Source organism: Myxocyprinus asiaticus, chromosome 24, assembly GCF_019703515.2.
Source record: "Myxocyprinus asiaticus isolate MX2 ecotype Aquarium Trade chromosome 24, UBuf_Myxa_2, whole genome shotgun sequence".
NCBI classification, from domain to species: domain Eukaryota; kingdom Metazoa; phylum Chordata; class Actinopteri; order Cypriniformes; family Catostomidae; genus Myxocyprinus; species Myxocyprinus asiaticus.
In genome coordinates, this window is record NC_059367.1 from 2,070,621 (window position 1) to 2,086,505 (window position 15,885).

The following is a 15,885-nucleotide window of genomic DNA, read 5'->3' on the forward strand; positions in this document are numbered from 1 at the left end:
AAACAAGCTAATTTACCCACCGGCTCAGGACTCTCACAGCTCTGATTACCTCTGTTGCTCTTTTCTCCACTTCTTTCAAAATAAAATGTATTTCATTTACCAATCATTCACTCCTGAAACTCTTCTTCACAGGTTTTTACCTGAACACCCTATCCACCCTCTCTCCTGCTTCACTACTACTAGCCTATCATCAGTTTGTGATTTAATTTTACAACCTAACTCCTCATCCTGTCAGCTGGACCCTGCCCCAACCGTCCTTCTTAAACACTGTGAGTCTGTCATTTCTGCACCTATTTCACATCTGATAAACACATCACTTGCATCTGCCATTGTTCCTATTGATCTTAAAACTGCTGCCGTTACACCAGTCCTTAAAAATCCCAACTTAGATCCATTTACCCTCCTCAACTATTGTCCTATTTCCAACCTGCCTTTTATGTCTAAACTCCTGGAAAAAGTTGTAGCTTCCCAGTTACAATCACATTTTGCTGCCAATAATATCTATGACCCTTCTCAATCTGGTTTTCGTCTATTCCACAGCACTGAAACTGCTCTCTTGAGGGTTGTTAATGATATTCGCCTCTCTGCTGACTCTGGGTTCCTCGGTATCCTGATCCTGCTAGATTTGAGCTCTGCTTTTGACACTATATGCCACAACTCACTCCTCTATGGACTCTCAGATATTGGTATTACTGGCACTGCTCTATCCTGGTTTTCTTCCTACCTCACAGACAATATTTTATCTCAATTAAGAAACACAGGGGGCCTGGGTAGCTCAGCGAGTAAAGACGCTGACTACCACACCTGGAGTTGCAAGTTCGAATCCAGGGCGTGCTGAGTGACTCCAGTCAGGCTTCCTAAGCAACCAATTGGCCCGGTTGCTAGGGTGGGTAGAGTCACGTTGGGGTAACCTCCTCGTGGTCGCTATAATGTGGTTCTCGCTCTCGGTGGGGCACGTGGCGAGTTGTGTGTGGATGCCGCAGAGAATAGCGTGAGCCTCCACACGCGCTAGGTCTCTGCGGTATTGTGATAAAATGCGTGGATGCAATGGAGATTCATCCTCCGCCACCCGGATTGAGGCGAGTCACTACGCCACCCCGTGGACCTAGAGCGCATTGGGAATTGGGCATTCCAAATTGAAAAAAAAAAAAAGAAACACAAATCCCCTACTGCTCCTCTCACTCAGGGTATCCCCCAGGGTTCCGTTCTGGGTCCTCTATTGTTCATAATTTACATTCTCCCAGTTAGTCAAATCATCTGTCATCATGGTCTCAGTTATCATTGCTAAGATGATGACACACAAATTTATACATTGGCCCATTTTGATGAAATTCATGCAATCAGCTCATTAACAGCCTGTATCAATTATGTAAAAATTTGGTTAAACAGCAATTTCCTCAAATTAAATGCCGACAAAACAGAGATCATGATTTTTGGACCACAAACACTTACAAACAATATTGACATTTGTATCAAACTGTCAATATTTGACCAAACCCTCAAAAACCATTAAGAATCACTTTTGATCAGTCTCTTACTTTTGAGGCCCACATCAGAACCATCACTAAAATGGCATTCTTCCATCTACGTCACATTGCACGACTTCAACCCATTCTTAGCTTGAAGGATGTTGAATCACTAGTTCATGCTTTCATAACCTCACATCTTGATAACTGTACCTGCCTCTTCATTGGCCTACCCGCTAAAACCATTACCTGATTACAATATATCCAAAACTCTGCAGCTAGAGTTCTCACAAACACTAAGCGGTCTGCACACATTACTCCCACCTTGTTTAGTCTTCACTGGTTGCCTGTCTCTTGCCGTATTAAATTCAAAATTCTTCTCTTAACCCACAAAGCTCTCCATGATCCGGCACCTCATTATTTATGTGATCTGCTGCATCCATACACACCTTCACGTTCTCTTCGTTCTTTTGATTCCAAACTGCTGTCTATCCCCAGATTTCATCTGTCCACGTTTGGTGGGAGATCCTTCAGTGTAACTGCACCTAAACTATGAAACTCACTGCCTCAGAGCCTTCGCAACATCTCCATTTCCATCTTCAAGTCTCAGCTTAAAACTCAAAACTAAGTTTGCAATGGCAGCAAACTTATGTGCTTCTCTTTAATCATGTGGCCCCATTTGGAGCGGGGGGGGGGAACTATTTACTTACTCATTTATAGCACGTTGTTTCTCACGATGACATCACAGTGACATAATTTTCTTATTTACAAAAAGTCGTAGATGTTCGCCAAAAATCGCGCAAACGCCTTTATGCATTTTTAAGATATGCGCAAACACGTTTTTTTTGGAGGCCACCCTGTATTTCCCCGTACATATATTTTAATAAAATCCTTGCTAAAAGATTTGTACTGTAAGCCACAAACCAAACCAACCCAACCAGGTGAATCACAACAACAATACAAACTTTGATTCAAGCAAAAAAAAAAAAAAATAATAATTATAATCAGGAAATAAGAAAAAAAGACAAAGATACAAGACTGTGTACTTAATGTCTTTAATAAGGGAATGAACTACAACTCCATGAAGAACTGCGAATGATGTAAAGGAATTTAAAACAATGGAAAAATATAAAACTATTCATTTAAATTTGTTGATTATAAAACAATATATTTATAAGATAATTGCAAAATATTGTGATATATACAAATACAGTATATAAGTAGTTTGAGAGTGTAGGGAGAGTAACTCGATTGCATCTTTCACGGTGCATTACAGAAGTGGGCGGTCGCTGCAGAGCTCTTTTGGTGCACTTTGTTTGCCGTGATTTTTTGATTGGTGGATCTTTCTCTTCAGGATCATTGGTAGTGTAGATTTTCACCACAAATTCTGCTATTAAATCCGATTTATTAAAATTAAAGTTGAAATAATGCAGACTGATGGCTTTAACAGAAGTATATACCATCGATTATCAACCTTGGAACTTAAAGGTTTATAAGTTATCATTAATAAACAATTCCCCCTATGAAGAAAATGAATTGGATTTGCACTCTATAGCACAGATGGAATGCAAGAACACTTCCAGTGTGAACGGCCCCTGATCAATCCATCTAGTTCTGTTCTCTGCTAGAGAACCATTTAATGCAAATTAAAAAGTCTGTTACGGCTATTAAATGTAATGCATTTATGTCTCATAACTGATATGAGGAGCTGTCTGCGGTAATTAACGGAGAGCCGCTCGCATCCAGAGAATTTCACAAATTCTGTGACTGAATGACAATTTTGAATGTGTTGAAGGATCTGAGTGACAGAGGAACCAGAATTAGACTGCAGAGACTTTAGACAGAAGAGAAGATAGAGAGAGGTTTACATAGAGAAGAGAGAGAACAGTGGTTTGGTCTAAAGCAGGGGTCGGCAACCTATGGCACGTGGAGGGGTAATCACTGGCATGCCAACAACAGCGAGGGAGTAGACTATTTTATTTATATAAATTCTGCATCTGCATTCCAATCTACACCTTGATGTAATCCTTCCTCATGATCACGCAGTGTGTTTTCATCAGCTGAATGGGAGGCTAAACAAAAAGTTAAAATGTGACGAGACTGCAGTATACCCAACAAACTCGTGCAGCGCGTGCAAGCCATTCACGCATCACGAGCCGGCAGCGCTTCACGTTCGGTTAATCGCGAGAGTAAACGCTCTCGCATCACTTCGGTCAGACTGTGCATGACAGCCTATATTCAGTGTTTCATTTGTTTCTTTTTGCTTTCAGAACAACATGTTGATGTAATAAGGAAAACACCACTATTAATCCTTGAGATTTCCAACCCAGCATACAGGTACACCATCCTTAAACCATAATCACACTCAAAACTACATTAAACGATTAAAAGAGAAAACATAAACCCACATCGTATGAGTCTATTCAAAATATAAATTAAACCTGGAAATAGAGTTTTAGGATTATGCAGGTGCGATTCAGATCGGCTTGTGATGTGCGAATGGCTTGCATGCACAGCGTGAGTCTCATCACACTTTAATAGTGTTTAGTCTCCCACTGAAAACACGCCTCATGATCATGAGGAAGGATTACATCAAGATGTAGATTGGAATGCAGGTGTGAAAACTTCATATAAATATAATTGCCTGCTCCTCTCTCGCTGTTGCTTGTGTGCTAGTGATTACATGATTATAATGATATAATATAAGAAATATTTAAGATTCCACACAGTTTTGTGATCAGTAATCAAATAAGCAAATGTGTGACATTAACTGTGTTAACTCATTTTGTGCAAAAGGACAGATTTTCTGTCCTTTTAAATGCTCTGAATTACAATATTTTTATTTGGAATTTGGGAGAAATGTTGTCAGTATGTCATAGAAAGCAGAAAAAGACTCAAAGACAAGAAAAAGAGTGAAAAGACAAGAACGGCATGCAGACCTGCTTCAATAGAACTTAAAGAGCACCTATTATGGTTTTTAAACATGCCTAATTTAGTTTTAAAGGTCTCAACATTAGATTTACATGCATCCAAGGTCAAAAAACACTTTAATTTGCTCATAATTTAAATTGCAGCATTAGCTTTTTTCCCAGTGTCAAAAACGACTCATTCAATGATCCGTTCTAAAGGATTCATTCTAAACTCCTCCTTTCGGAAAGCATACGCTGCTCTGATTGGTCAGATGTCCCAGTCTGTTGTGATTGGTCTACCGCTTAGTGTAGTGTTTGAGGGCGGGTCAAAGCTGTTCACGAGCAGCCAATGAAGACCAGAGGCGGGTTTTTTGTTACCAAATTACGTAGGTTAGTACAGGAAGTAAGTCTGGAATTACTAACGACTCGTTTCAGGCGTTCAGAATCGGTTCTTTCTTTTGGGAGTCAATAACTCCATTTGTCGTGCACTTTGATTTTTGAAACTCTGCAGACTTCTTTACATTCACAAACAGCTATATAACACACTACATGACAGGTAATATTTGGAAAACCATAATAGGTGCTCTTTAAAGGGATAGTTCCCCAAATATGACAATTCTTTCATTTACTCGCCATCATGTCGTTCCAAACCCGTATGACTTACTTTCTTCCATAGAAAACTATGAAAGGACATATATAGCATCAAGCACCAACCACAGACAAAAGGGTAGTTTTATAAAAGTAGTCCATACAACTCGAGCGTTATATTCCAATTCTTTATCGTTGTCATTCACTTTCACTTCATGGAAAAGACCCTGGAACGATTCTTTTGTGTTTTAAGTAAGAAAAAGGTCATACAGGTTTGGAACAACAAAGAGCACAAGTACATTTTTAGGTAAACTAACCCTTAAATCATATAAAAGGACTAACTCCAACAATCCAGTTATAAGGTCATAAAAATATATAAAATGTGCTATACAGCTTTCCAGAGTTTCGCCTTCAGCTTTATCATCACATATTCTGCAAAGTTTTCCACTTTCCCTGTGTGGAGCAATTGATTTATTTCATGAGGAGTTCTCTTCAGGGCTTTATAAATATAATTCACACCTGAGAGAGGCCTGAAGCTTTGATGATCGGAATAAAAAGCGTCCCTCTGGTGGAGAAGCCACTAATTTCACATTCGGAGCTCTGAAGCGCACTGAAATGGAAATGTGTGTCCAAGGAGAGACAGAAACGCACAGCAAGGTGGAGCTGGGACTTCATTTAAATAACTATTGTGCCTGAGGACGCCACCAGGTGAAGTGTTTAGTGTAATGATATCTTTACCAACTCAATACTGCAGGAAAATGACACTTAGCAGTCGCAGTCACAGTTCTAATACTTCCTGTAAAAGCTTATAGAGAGAATCACTTCAGAAATCAACGTCGAGTCTTCGTAGATTTGTTAAATTAGTTACATATAATGAGTAACCAATACTTGATGATTCAAAAGCATTGTTGTATCACAATAATGAGGTAAATTATAATTGATTTATTAATTGAAAATGTACAGATGAAGTTTACATACACTTAGGTTGAAGGTTAATTTTTATTCTTCTTGTATATATATTTATATGAAGCACTTTGAATTGCAACAGTGTATGAAATGTGCTATATAGGCCTTGCCTATTAACAATGATAAACAGCGTTTTAACAAATTATTTTGCATTAAAAAGGGTAACACTTTATTTTAAGTGTCCACAATAATGCACTAGTTAAGGCATGTATAAGACTACAGTTAATAATTAACAGAATGTAGAGTAAGTCTAACTTAGCCATAATTTACAATTTATTAGATGTCTTTTTTTTTTAAATAAATAATAAAAAAAAAAATCTGTACAAATTAATGCAATTATGCTATTTCAGAGATCAAATAAAATAATAATAATAATAATAATAATAAAAAGTTTACTTAACAATATTAAGCCAGGAATTAAGGCTAATTAGAATTGGCATTACAAAGCCGTTACTAAAAATAAAAAAATAAAAAATAAAATAAAAAGATAACTTGATACCCTGTTTTAAAGTGAAAATTGTACTTAAAGTTATTGGTTTGTTTTGCACTTATAAGGTGGTATTTTCAAGTGTGTATCTAAAAATATTAAGACAGTAATTATGACTAATTATACTGGTTTTACTGTGTTTACTTTATAAGTTGTTCCTAATAAATTGCTAAAATCGTGTATCCAAACAATCTGACCCACTGTTCTAAAGTGAAAGTTTAACCTACTCAAGCATTGGTTTGTTGTGCACTTATTTAGTTTATTGAACTATATTAAGACAGTAATTATGAATAATTAGTATTGTTTTAACTAAACTGTTAGGAATTGCTCAAATCTTTTAAAAAACCGACATTTTGACACACTGTTCTAAATTTAAACATTACATACAGAAGTTATTATTTGTTTAAGATTTATTAGTTGTTTACATTATTTGCAGTAAACTAAAAAGTTCAGAGATTTTTACTGTAGTTGAAACTAGTGCAAAACAAACTAATAACATGATCGATAAATTTGTCTTTAATAGAATGTTTAATATAAAATTTTAGTTGGGGGTCTGGGTAGCCCAGCGAGTATTGATGCCCCTGGAGTCGCGAGTTCGAATCCAGGGTGTGCTGAGTGACTCCAGCCAGGTCTCCTAAGCAACCAAATTGGCCCGGTTGCTAGGGAGGGTGGAGTCACATGGGGTAACCTCCTCGTGGTCATGATTAGCGGTTCTCACTCTCAATGGGGCGTGTGGTAAGTTGTGCGTGGATCGTGGAGAGTAGCATGAGCCTCCACATGCTGTGAGTCTCCGCGGTGTCATGCACAACGAGTCACGTGATAAGATGCACGGATTGACGGTCTCAGAAGTGGAGGAAACTGAGACTTGTCCTCTACCACCCGGATTGAGGTGAGTAACCGCACCACCACGAGGATCTACTAAGTAGTGGGAATTGGGCATTCCAAATTGGGAGAAAAGGGGATAATACATATATATATATATATATATATTTGATAACATTCAATGTTTTCTCATGTTCCAGCTGAAATAATGTTTGTAAAAGAACTCAGTGATCCAAGAACCCAAGTGAGGGAAAGAGGGTTAAAGTTACAGCACACACCAAAAACACAAAATAAAGAATATCATTCCTTTATAATTTGTATATAGGCAATTATATCTTCCTGTTTGCTGTGCCGGTGTGTTGAAGATAACTCTCTCTCATTAACATGTTAATGTGCACACAGCGGGGTGTGTTAGATCTTCAACTTTTTACGATTCACCTCATTACCCATTAATGAGATTTAATAGTGAAGGCAAAATAAGAATCACTTTTCTTTCTGAAGATGGAGGGAATATTTCAGAAAGCTGATGTGTGCCATTATGTTTAGTTAATGCCAACTAAACAAGGTGTGATGCTTTAAACTCAAGTGATTCATATCGTTCACAACGTGGAGAGAGTACTTTAAAGGATTAATTCATCCAAAAATGAAAATTCAGTCATCGTTTACTTACCCCTGTGTTGTTATAACCCTATATGAGTTTCTCAAAGGGAGAAATTGTGAATAAATGTTGTGCTCAGTGATGTCATACAATGGCAGTTTATGGTGACCACCTCTTCAAACTTCAAAAGAACACAAAAGTGTAATTCAGAAGTCTAATAAATTATTCCATGAGACTCATGATTGTTATGAAAGCATACGATAAGATTTGATGAGAAACAAACTGAAATCTAATGTATTATTTAGCGAAAATGTTCACTGACCGTTGATCTCCTGTGTGTGTTCATGACACGAGAGCAACAGTTCACGCAGCCCCCTCACGACATTGGGGCGTTCAAGCGAAAACTTGTTTTGTTTATCTAAAAACAGATCCTCCACAGTGATAGTGACAACAGAACACAACACAGCTGCACACAAAACAGAGAACAGAACTTACTAAACATGTCTGAAGAGTTTGTAGTCGAAGACTTGATGCATTTCTATGCCCAGCCTTATTTTGTTTTTGAGAGTTTTTGGACCGGTGCAAGTTCACAGTGGATGGAGTTACTCGTATGTTGCCGAAAATAGAAAACAAGCGATTGATAGAATGTACCGTCGCTCGTCACTGCTGGTTAGGACAAACACTCTGATTAACATAGAAAATATACCTTTTATCGCATGTCGTTTGCCGTCAGGTTAGGACACGTGTGACTGTGGCTGCCTGTTGCCTCCTCGATGTTTCTGTTTGATTTCTGAGTACTCCGTTAAAAAAAATAAGGCTGGGCATAGAAATGCATCAATTCTTTGACTACAAACTCTTCAGACATGTTTAGTAAGTTCTGTTCTCTGTTTTGTGTGCAGCTGTGTTGTGTTCTGTTGTCACTATCACTGTGGAGGACCTGTTTTTAGATAAACAAAACGGGTTTTGAACGCCCCAATGTCGTGAGGGGGCTGTGTGAACTTTTGCTCTCGTGTCCTATCATGAACGCACACAGGAGATCAATGGTCAGTGAACATTTTCACTAAATAATACATTAGATTTCAGTTTGTTTCTCATCAAATCTTATTGTATGCTTTCATAACAATCATGAGTCTCATGGAATAATTTATTAGACTTCTGAATTATAATTTTGTGTTCTTTTGAAGCTTGAAGAGGTGGTCACCATAAACTGCCATTGTATGACATCACTGAGCACAACATTTTTTCACAATTTCTCCCTTTGTGTTCAGAAAAATAAAGAAAGTCATATAGGGTTATAACAACAGAGGGGTGAGTAAACAATGACTGAATTTTCCTTTTTGGGTGAACTAATCCTTTAAGAAAGCATAGGTGTGCTTGTGATGCGAAACCTGTTTCAAAAGTTAGGAAACGTAATTATGTTGCCTTTTAAGTTAACTAGTTTTGGCCAAATTCTAAGGGGCTGTTTACACTGAACGGCCCTTATTTTTGCATTCATCTGCGTTATATTAGATGCAAGTCTTTGACTGTTGCGCCGCATCTCGCTGTTTCTTTTAAGTGCTTTTGGGACGTGCGTGTCACATTAAAAATAACGAACTTTTAAAATGGCATCTTCTCGAGACACCTGCATTCTGTTTTACTCGCTGCACTGCGTCTAGCTTTTCTTCTTGCAAGAAAGCGTTTTCAGTTGTGATGGCGTAGTGGGTTAAAGCACATAACTGGTAATCAGAAGGTTGCTGGTTTGATCCCCACAGCCACCACCATTGTGTGCTTGAGCACTCCAGGTTGCTCCGGTGGGATTGTGCCTGTAATAAGTGCACTGTAAGTCGCTTTGGGTAAAAGCATCTGCCAAATGCATAAATGTAAATGTGATGATTGAATCATAATATATGTGTCGTGTTGTGTATCTTTTTGTGAGATAATTTGCGATACCTAGCTCCATTAAGAAGAGATAGCTTGTTTTGCCAAAAATTAGTTCTTAATGTGTTTTGTAATTATATTTTTGACTCGTTTTCCAGTGGAAATAAGTAAAATTCATTCAAACCAAGCAGATTCACTTGAGAAGCTACACTGCATTAAGATGTTTTCAGAGAATGAATCTCGAATAGGCCTATAAGTGTATTTTGTCTTACTGCACTGTAACTGTTAAACAAGTGAAAAAACAAGAGGAAAAACCACAAGACAAAATAAACATATTCAAAATTCATTCTCTGAAAGCAAGTTATATATATATATATAAATATTATTATTATTTTAAATGAAAAACAAAACAATAATACTCTAAGATATATATATATATATATATATATATATATATATATATATATATATATATATTATTATTATTATTATTATTATTATTATATATATATATATATATATATATATATATATATATATATATATATATATTTTTTTTTTTTTTTTTTTTTTTTTACAGAATTATTATTATATTTTACCTGTACTTCAGTGAAGGTCATTTAGATGTATTCTTAAAAGATGCTTCCTTCCACATTTATTTATTGTTAGTAAGCATGTTTAGTACAACCTCTTAACTCAAGGCACCAGCTGAAATGTCGGTGAAAAAGTGTTGATTAATTCTTGCAATAATTGCCCAAATTAATCGCTTTAATAATCACTAGATTAGTCTATTAACAAAATAATTTTTAGTTGCAGCCCTAGTGAATGATAGTCGTTTGATAGTAAAAAAGTATCAATAAAAAGTTGTGTAATTAAAAATGGATTACTAGACCCAATATTTGTGCATATGATATGATATTTTTTATGCTTATTAGAGTATTGTGTCGTTAGCTTAGCATCATCAAACTCTATTAGAATTAATGGTGAGTCAAGTCTCTGTGCGGAGCATTATTTGTATGATGCACAGAACCCCTGTCTATATAAAAAGTCACTTATGACATTCCATGACAGTTAGTATGATGCCTTAGGAGGCAGCAAGACAGCTCACTACATTTTTGTATGATGCAAATAGTGTTTGCGAGTGTTTCTTACCCTGGTGAGGTGAATGACCCCCTGTGACGTCACTGAACAGCCCATGAAGCCCACAAACTGCAGCTCGGGACAGTTTTCTGCAAACGCCTGCACGGATGTATCCGTTACCTGCACACAGAACATGACCACAGGCCTAATGAGGCACTGCTGCGAGTTTTCAAATAAAAAGGCACACTGATATCAAATGCATAGAAAGTCCTTTTTGTGTCTGAGGCTTGTTTACTTTTGCATTACAATATAAAGACACACAAACACACACAACAAAGAAACACACACACATGAAAAAGGAGCGAGGGTGCTGATTGGCTGTGCTAATGGACTTTGTGCATGTCAACATGACAAGAGAAATCATCAGTAGATTAAATTATATCTGAACATTAACATTCACCTGCTGCATTTGCACTTTAATTTGATCGTCAGATCGACCTTCATTCACAGACTTTCTCTCGGCAACAAAGCAGCAAAAGGACAACACAAGTTTTTAAACAGGAACGTGCAGAAATGGTCATCAAAAACGAGTAACTAATTACAACTATTATCGTTACAGTAATGGAGTAAAAATAAATTCACTCTAGTGGTACTTTGAGTATTAATAAATAAAAGTTTGAGTAACACTTTCTATGAAGCCCGTAATTATAATGAATTGTAAAGGCATTATAATGCATTCATAATGTCTCATAAAACACCTTATAACATGTTATAACTTCTCATAAATAATTATAACTACAGTTATAATACACTATAAGACTTCCCCTAGTCATAGTTAAACTTTAGAGTATAATGCATTATAATGCATTCATAATGTCTCATAAAACACCTTATAACATGTTATAACTTCTCATAAATAATTATAACTACAGTTATAATACATTATAAGACTTCCCCTATTCATAGTTATACTTTAGAGTATAATGCATTATAATGAATTCATATGTCTCATAATACACCTTATAACATGTTATAACTTCTCATAAATAATTATAACTATAGTTATAATACATTATAAGACTTCCCCTATTCATAGTTAAACTTTAGAGTATAATGCATTATAATGCATTCATAATGTCTCATAATACACCTTATAACATGTTATAACTTCTCATAAATAATTATAACTACAGTTATAATACACTATAAGACTTCCCCTATTCATAGTTAAACTTTAGAGTATAATGTATTATAATGAATTCATAATGTCTCACAATACACCTTATAACATGTTATAACTTCTCATAAATAATTATAACTACAGTTATAATACACTATAAGACTTCCCCTATTCATAGTTATACTGTAGAGTATAATGCATTATAATGAATTCATAATGTCTCATAATACACCTTATAACATGTTATAACTTCTCATAAATAATTATAACTACAGTTATAATACACTATAAGACTTCCCCTATTCATAGTTATACTGTAGAGTATAATGCATTATAATGAATTCATAATGTCTCATAATACACCTTATAACATGTTATAACTTCTCATAAATAATTATAACTACAGTAATAATACATTATAAGACTTCCCTATTCATAGTTAAACTTTAGAGTATAATGTATTATAATGAATTCATAATGTCTCACAATACACCTTATAACATGTTATAACTTCTCATAAATAATTATAACTACAGTTATAATACACTATAAGACTTCCCCTATTCATAGTTATACTTTAGAGTATAATGCATTATAACACAAGAGACATCCAATGTTAACGCAGCAGAAGTTAATAAAGTTAATAAGTGCTGTATAATGTAAACAGTCTAAAGACTTTATGACATGATCATATTATAAGTGTTCTTTGACTGCTTTAAGTTATAAAATAAATATCTTCTTATAAAAGTCACAACATAAACTTATAACATACATTACAAGTCAAACTTGAATAAATGGAAGTTATTTATAAGAGAGTTTCTGAAATATTTTAACCTTGTAGCTTTACACGTGCTATTAAATGTGTGTTATTTTGTATTTGGTGCATGTGTAATGTTTATAACTTCTAGCATGTCTTATAACCACTTAAAAATATCACATGAATGTTTATAAGACATTGCTTTTGTCACTTAAAGCATATCTATTATATATATATATATATATATATATATATATATATATATATATATACAAATCAATATAATACTTTATAACTTCTGCAGATAAAATCAGATGTTGCTTGTGTTGTAATGCATTATACTCTAAAGTATAACTATGAATAGGGGAAGTCTTATAATGTATTATAACTGTAGTTATAATTATTTATGAGAAGTTATAACATGTTATAAGGTGTATTATGAGACATTATGAATTCATTATAATGCATTATAATCTAAAGTATAACTATGAATAGGGGAAGTCTTATAGTGTATTATAACTGTAGTTATAATTATTTATGAGAAGTTATAACATGTTATAAGGTGTATTATGAGACATTATGAATTCATTATAATGCATTATAATCTAAAGTATAACTATGAATAGGGGAAGTCTTATAGTGTATTATAACTGTAGTTATAATTATTTATGAGAAGTTATAACATGTTATAATGTGTATTATGAGACATTGTGAATGCATTATAATATGGGCTTCATAGAAAGTGTTACCAAAGTTAGTTTACTTTTACTTAAGTTAATTACAAAAAAATAAGTATTCAACTTTGCTACATTTATTTTTCACCTCTATTTCAGAGTATAACAAATTTCATAACAACATAAGCGCTAAATATGCTTCCAAACTAAAATGTGCATGTGCACAGCATGACTGAAACCTGGTTTCATATGTTGGTTGCATGAACACAAAATATCCATTGTGATCCATTTGAATTCTACAGAGAATATTCTACTTTATAAGACGGATAATTCCGGTACTGGATGCTGATTGGTCAACAGCTGTGCTTTATTCATGATAAACTACACATACTGTACATATAGTACATACTACAAACAGTTCAATATATACAAAATATAACTTTCTAAGTTCTCGAAGTTATTACTCGTTTCATCTTTCATTCGTTTGTAAAGAGGTTTGACCAAGATTATCAGGCTTAAACTATTTTCAGTGTCTTCAACATTAATAAGATCAGCTTATGTCCTCACTTTGACCTTGTGCAAAAGTGAGATCACACCTAAATCAAATTCCTCCAACGATACAGAAGCCTTAAATGACCTGTAGATCAATTCTGTGTGGTTTAAACTAAACTGATGACACTAATGGGCGAACAAACTGAATAAAAGAAAACGTCATCTCAGCAGGCAGCCCTCTCAGTCACCCTTACAGGGTCAAAGGTTAACCACCTCCTGTAACATTTAAGTTAGCTCTGTTAAAATAGTTATTACTCTTTCAAACTTTCCACAGGAAAGCCAGGCTTGTTTTAAGCAGCTTAAAGATGGACACGGCACGCAACGAGCCATTTCTGTCATACCAGCGGCTGCGTGTTTGGAATGATGTGAAAAACAGACTAGATTTTTTTACACAAATCTTCTTTCAGCATGTATATCACTCCCGCGCACGGCTTTCTGCTACCTGCTATCTTAAAGGTCACCTGGAGGAACTCGAGTAAGATTGAGAACTCTGAGTGAGGAATTACACGACTCCCTCATCCATCTTAAGACCACAGAGCTGGAGTCTCGTTCACGTCTCTTTGTGAGCGTTTCTAAGGCCTGCTATGACTTCTAGAAGCTTCTCCTGGTGTATCTGGTATCTCAGTGACCTTTGACAGGACACTAATCCATCTAGACTGATGTGGAGGGCATCTCTTCAAACCCTTGACTGTACAAACACACAGTCACATTAACATCCGTGCGCTCCACTCAGAAACACTGCGAGAGGTCACAGGCTGGTGAGGGAAATAAGACGTTGGAAGAGTTCATGTAAGTACCATGTGCTTATTTGGCAGCTCGGCCTCTTCACTTGAACGTTATGAGGGTAATAAAACAGCAGTAGGTCAGTCATGTAGATATTTAAAGCCATTTTATTCAGCAAGACTCTTTTCTAGTTTTAATGTTTTGGAACATGTATTCAACTCAAAACAGAGATGTTAACAAGCTGCTGCAACTGTGCCAGTACAGTCAAAGCCTCCAGAAAAATAAAATCACAGATTCCCTTTCCTTCTAATCAAAATTCCTAAATGACGACAATGATAATTTGTCTAGAAACACTCTTAGATTTAGAACATGGAACACACACAAGCTACAAATGAGAAAGACAGAAAGAAAGGGTAAAAAGAATACAAATACAGAGCTAAAGACAAAAATAGCATAAAAAGCAGGAGCTTGTAAAGTTTGTGGAGATCAGCCATATGCACACAAATCCATTTTCCACTTCACTGAATTTAGAACAGTAAAATCTGCTGTAACATTAGCCTAGAGTCCATACAAACCATCTGTGTAAAAGCAGAAATATTTCATCATTACTTTCGGGAAAACATGCATTTGGGTAAAAGACTACAACAACAAGCTTTGTTTTAATAATCCAGAACATTATCCAGAAGAGCACATTAAACTTCCCTAATGTTACATTCGTGTGTGTAATAGGACATTCATTTGGAAATTATGTAGGCCAGGACTTGATTTTGTTCATCGGGATTTGATTGTTTGACGGCTCCTGTTTCACTCTCTGTTCAAGCTGATGAGCCAAAAAACCTACGGTGTGCAAGTTCCACATGTTTATGGCACCATCTAGTGGTTATTTGTGAAAAAGTGGTTTCAATGTTTATATCGATCTATTTAACATGGATTGCATGAAAAGTTACTTTTATGTTGGGATAAATGACAGCTTATTTTAATTAACTAAAAGCGGCAATAATGTTTATATTGTTACTGATATTTTAAAATGAGTATTTGCTGAATATAAGCAACTTGTGCTTGGTTAAAATGTTGTATATTATTTTATTTAAAACACCCTCTGAAATCAGGCTTTTGAGGAATATCTCTCAATCTCCATTACATTCATGCACACCACATAAAAATCACAGAGCTTTGAAAATTCTGACATATACATTTTATAAGATATATTTAAAGTGTGAACTAAT

At 35.3% G+C, this 15,885-nt stretch overlaps 2 protein-coding genes across 3 annotated transcripts in view; one reads left to right on the forward strand and one right to left on the reverse strand.

Annotated features, from left to right (window-relative positions):
- Positions 1-15,885, forward strand: part of LOC127414591 (fatty acid binding protein 1-B.1-like) — a 932,240-nt gene that overhangs the window by 898,420 nt on the left and 17,935 nt on the right. The gene's annotated exons all lie outside the window — the stretch shown is intronic.
- LOC127414560 (F-box/LRR-repeat protein 17-like) overlaps positions 1-15,885 on the reverse strand; it is a 353,014-nt gene that overhangs the window by 214,788 nt on the left and 122,341 nt on the right. Inside the window, exon 6 of the mRNA XM_051652672.1 lies at positions 10,846-10,953. Coding sequence (XP_051508632.1) covers positions 10,846-10,953 — 108 coding nt within the window. The remainder of the gene's footprint in view (positions 1-10,845; positions 10,954-15,885) is intronic.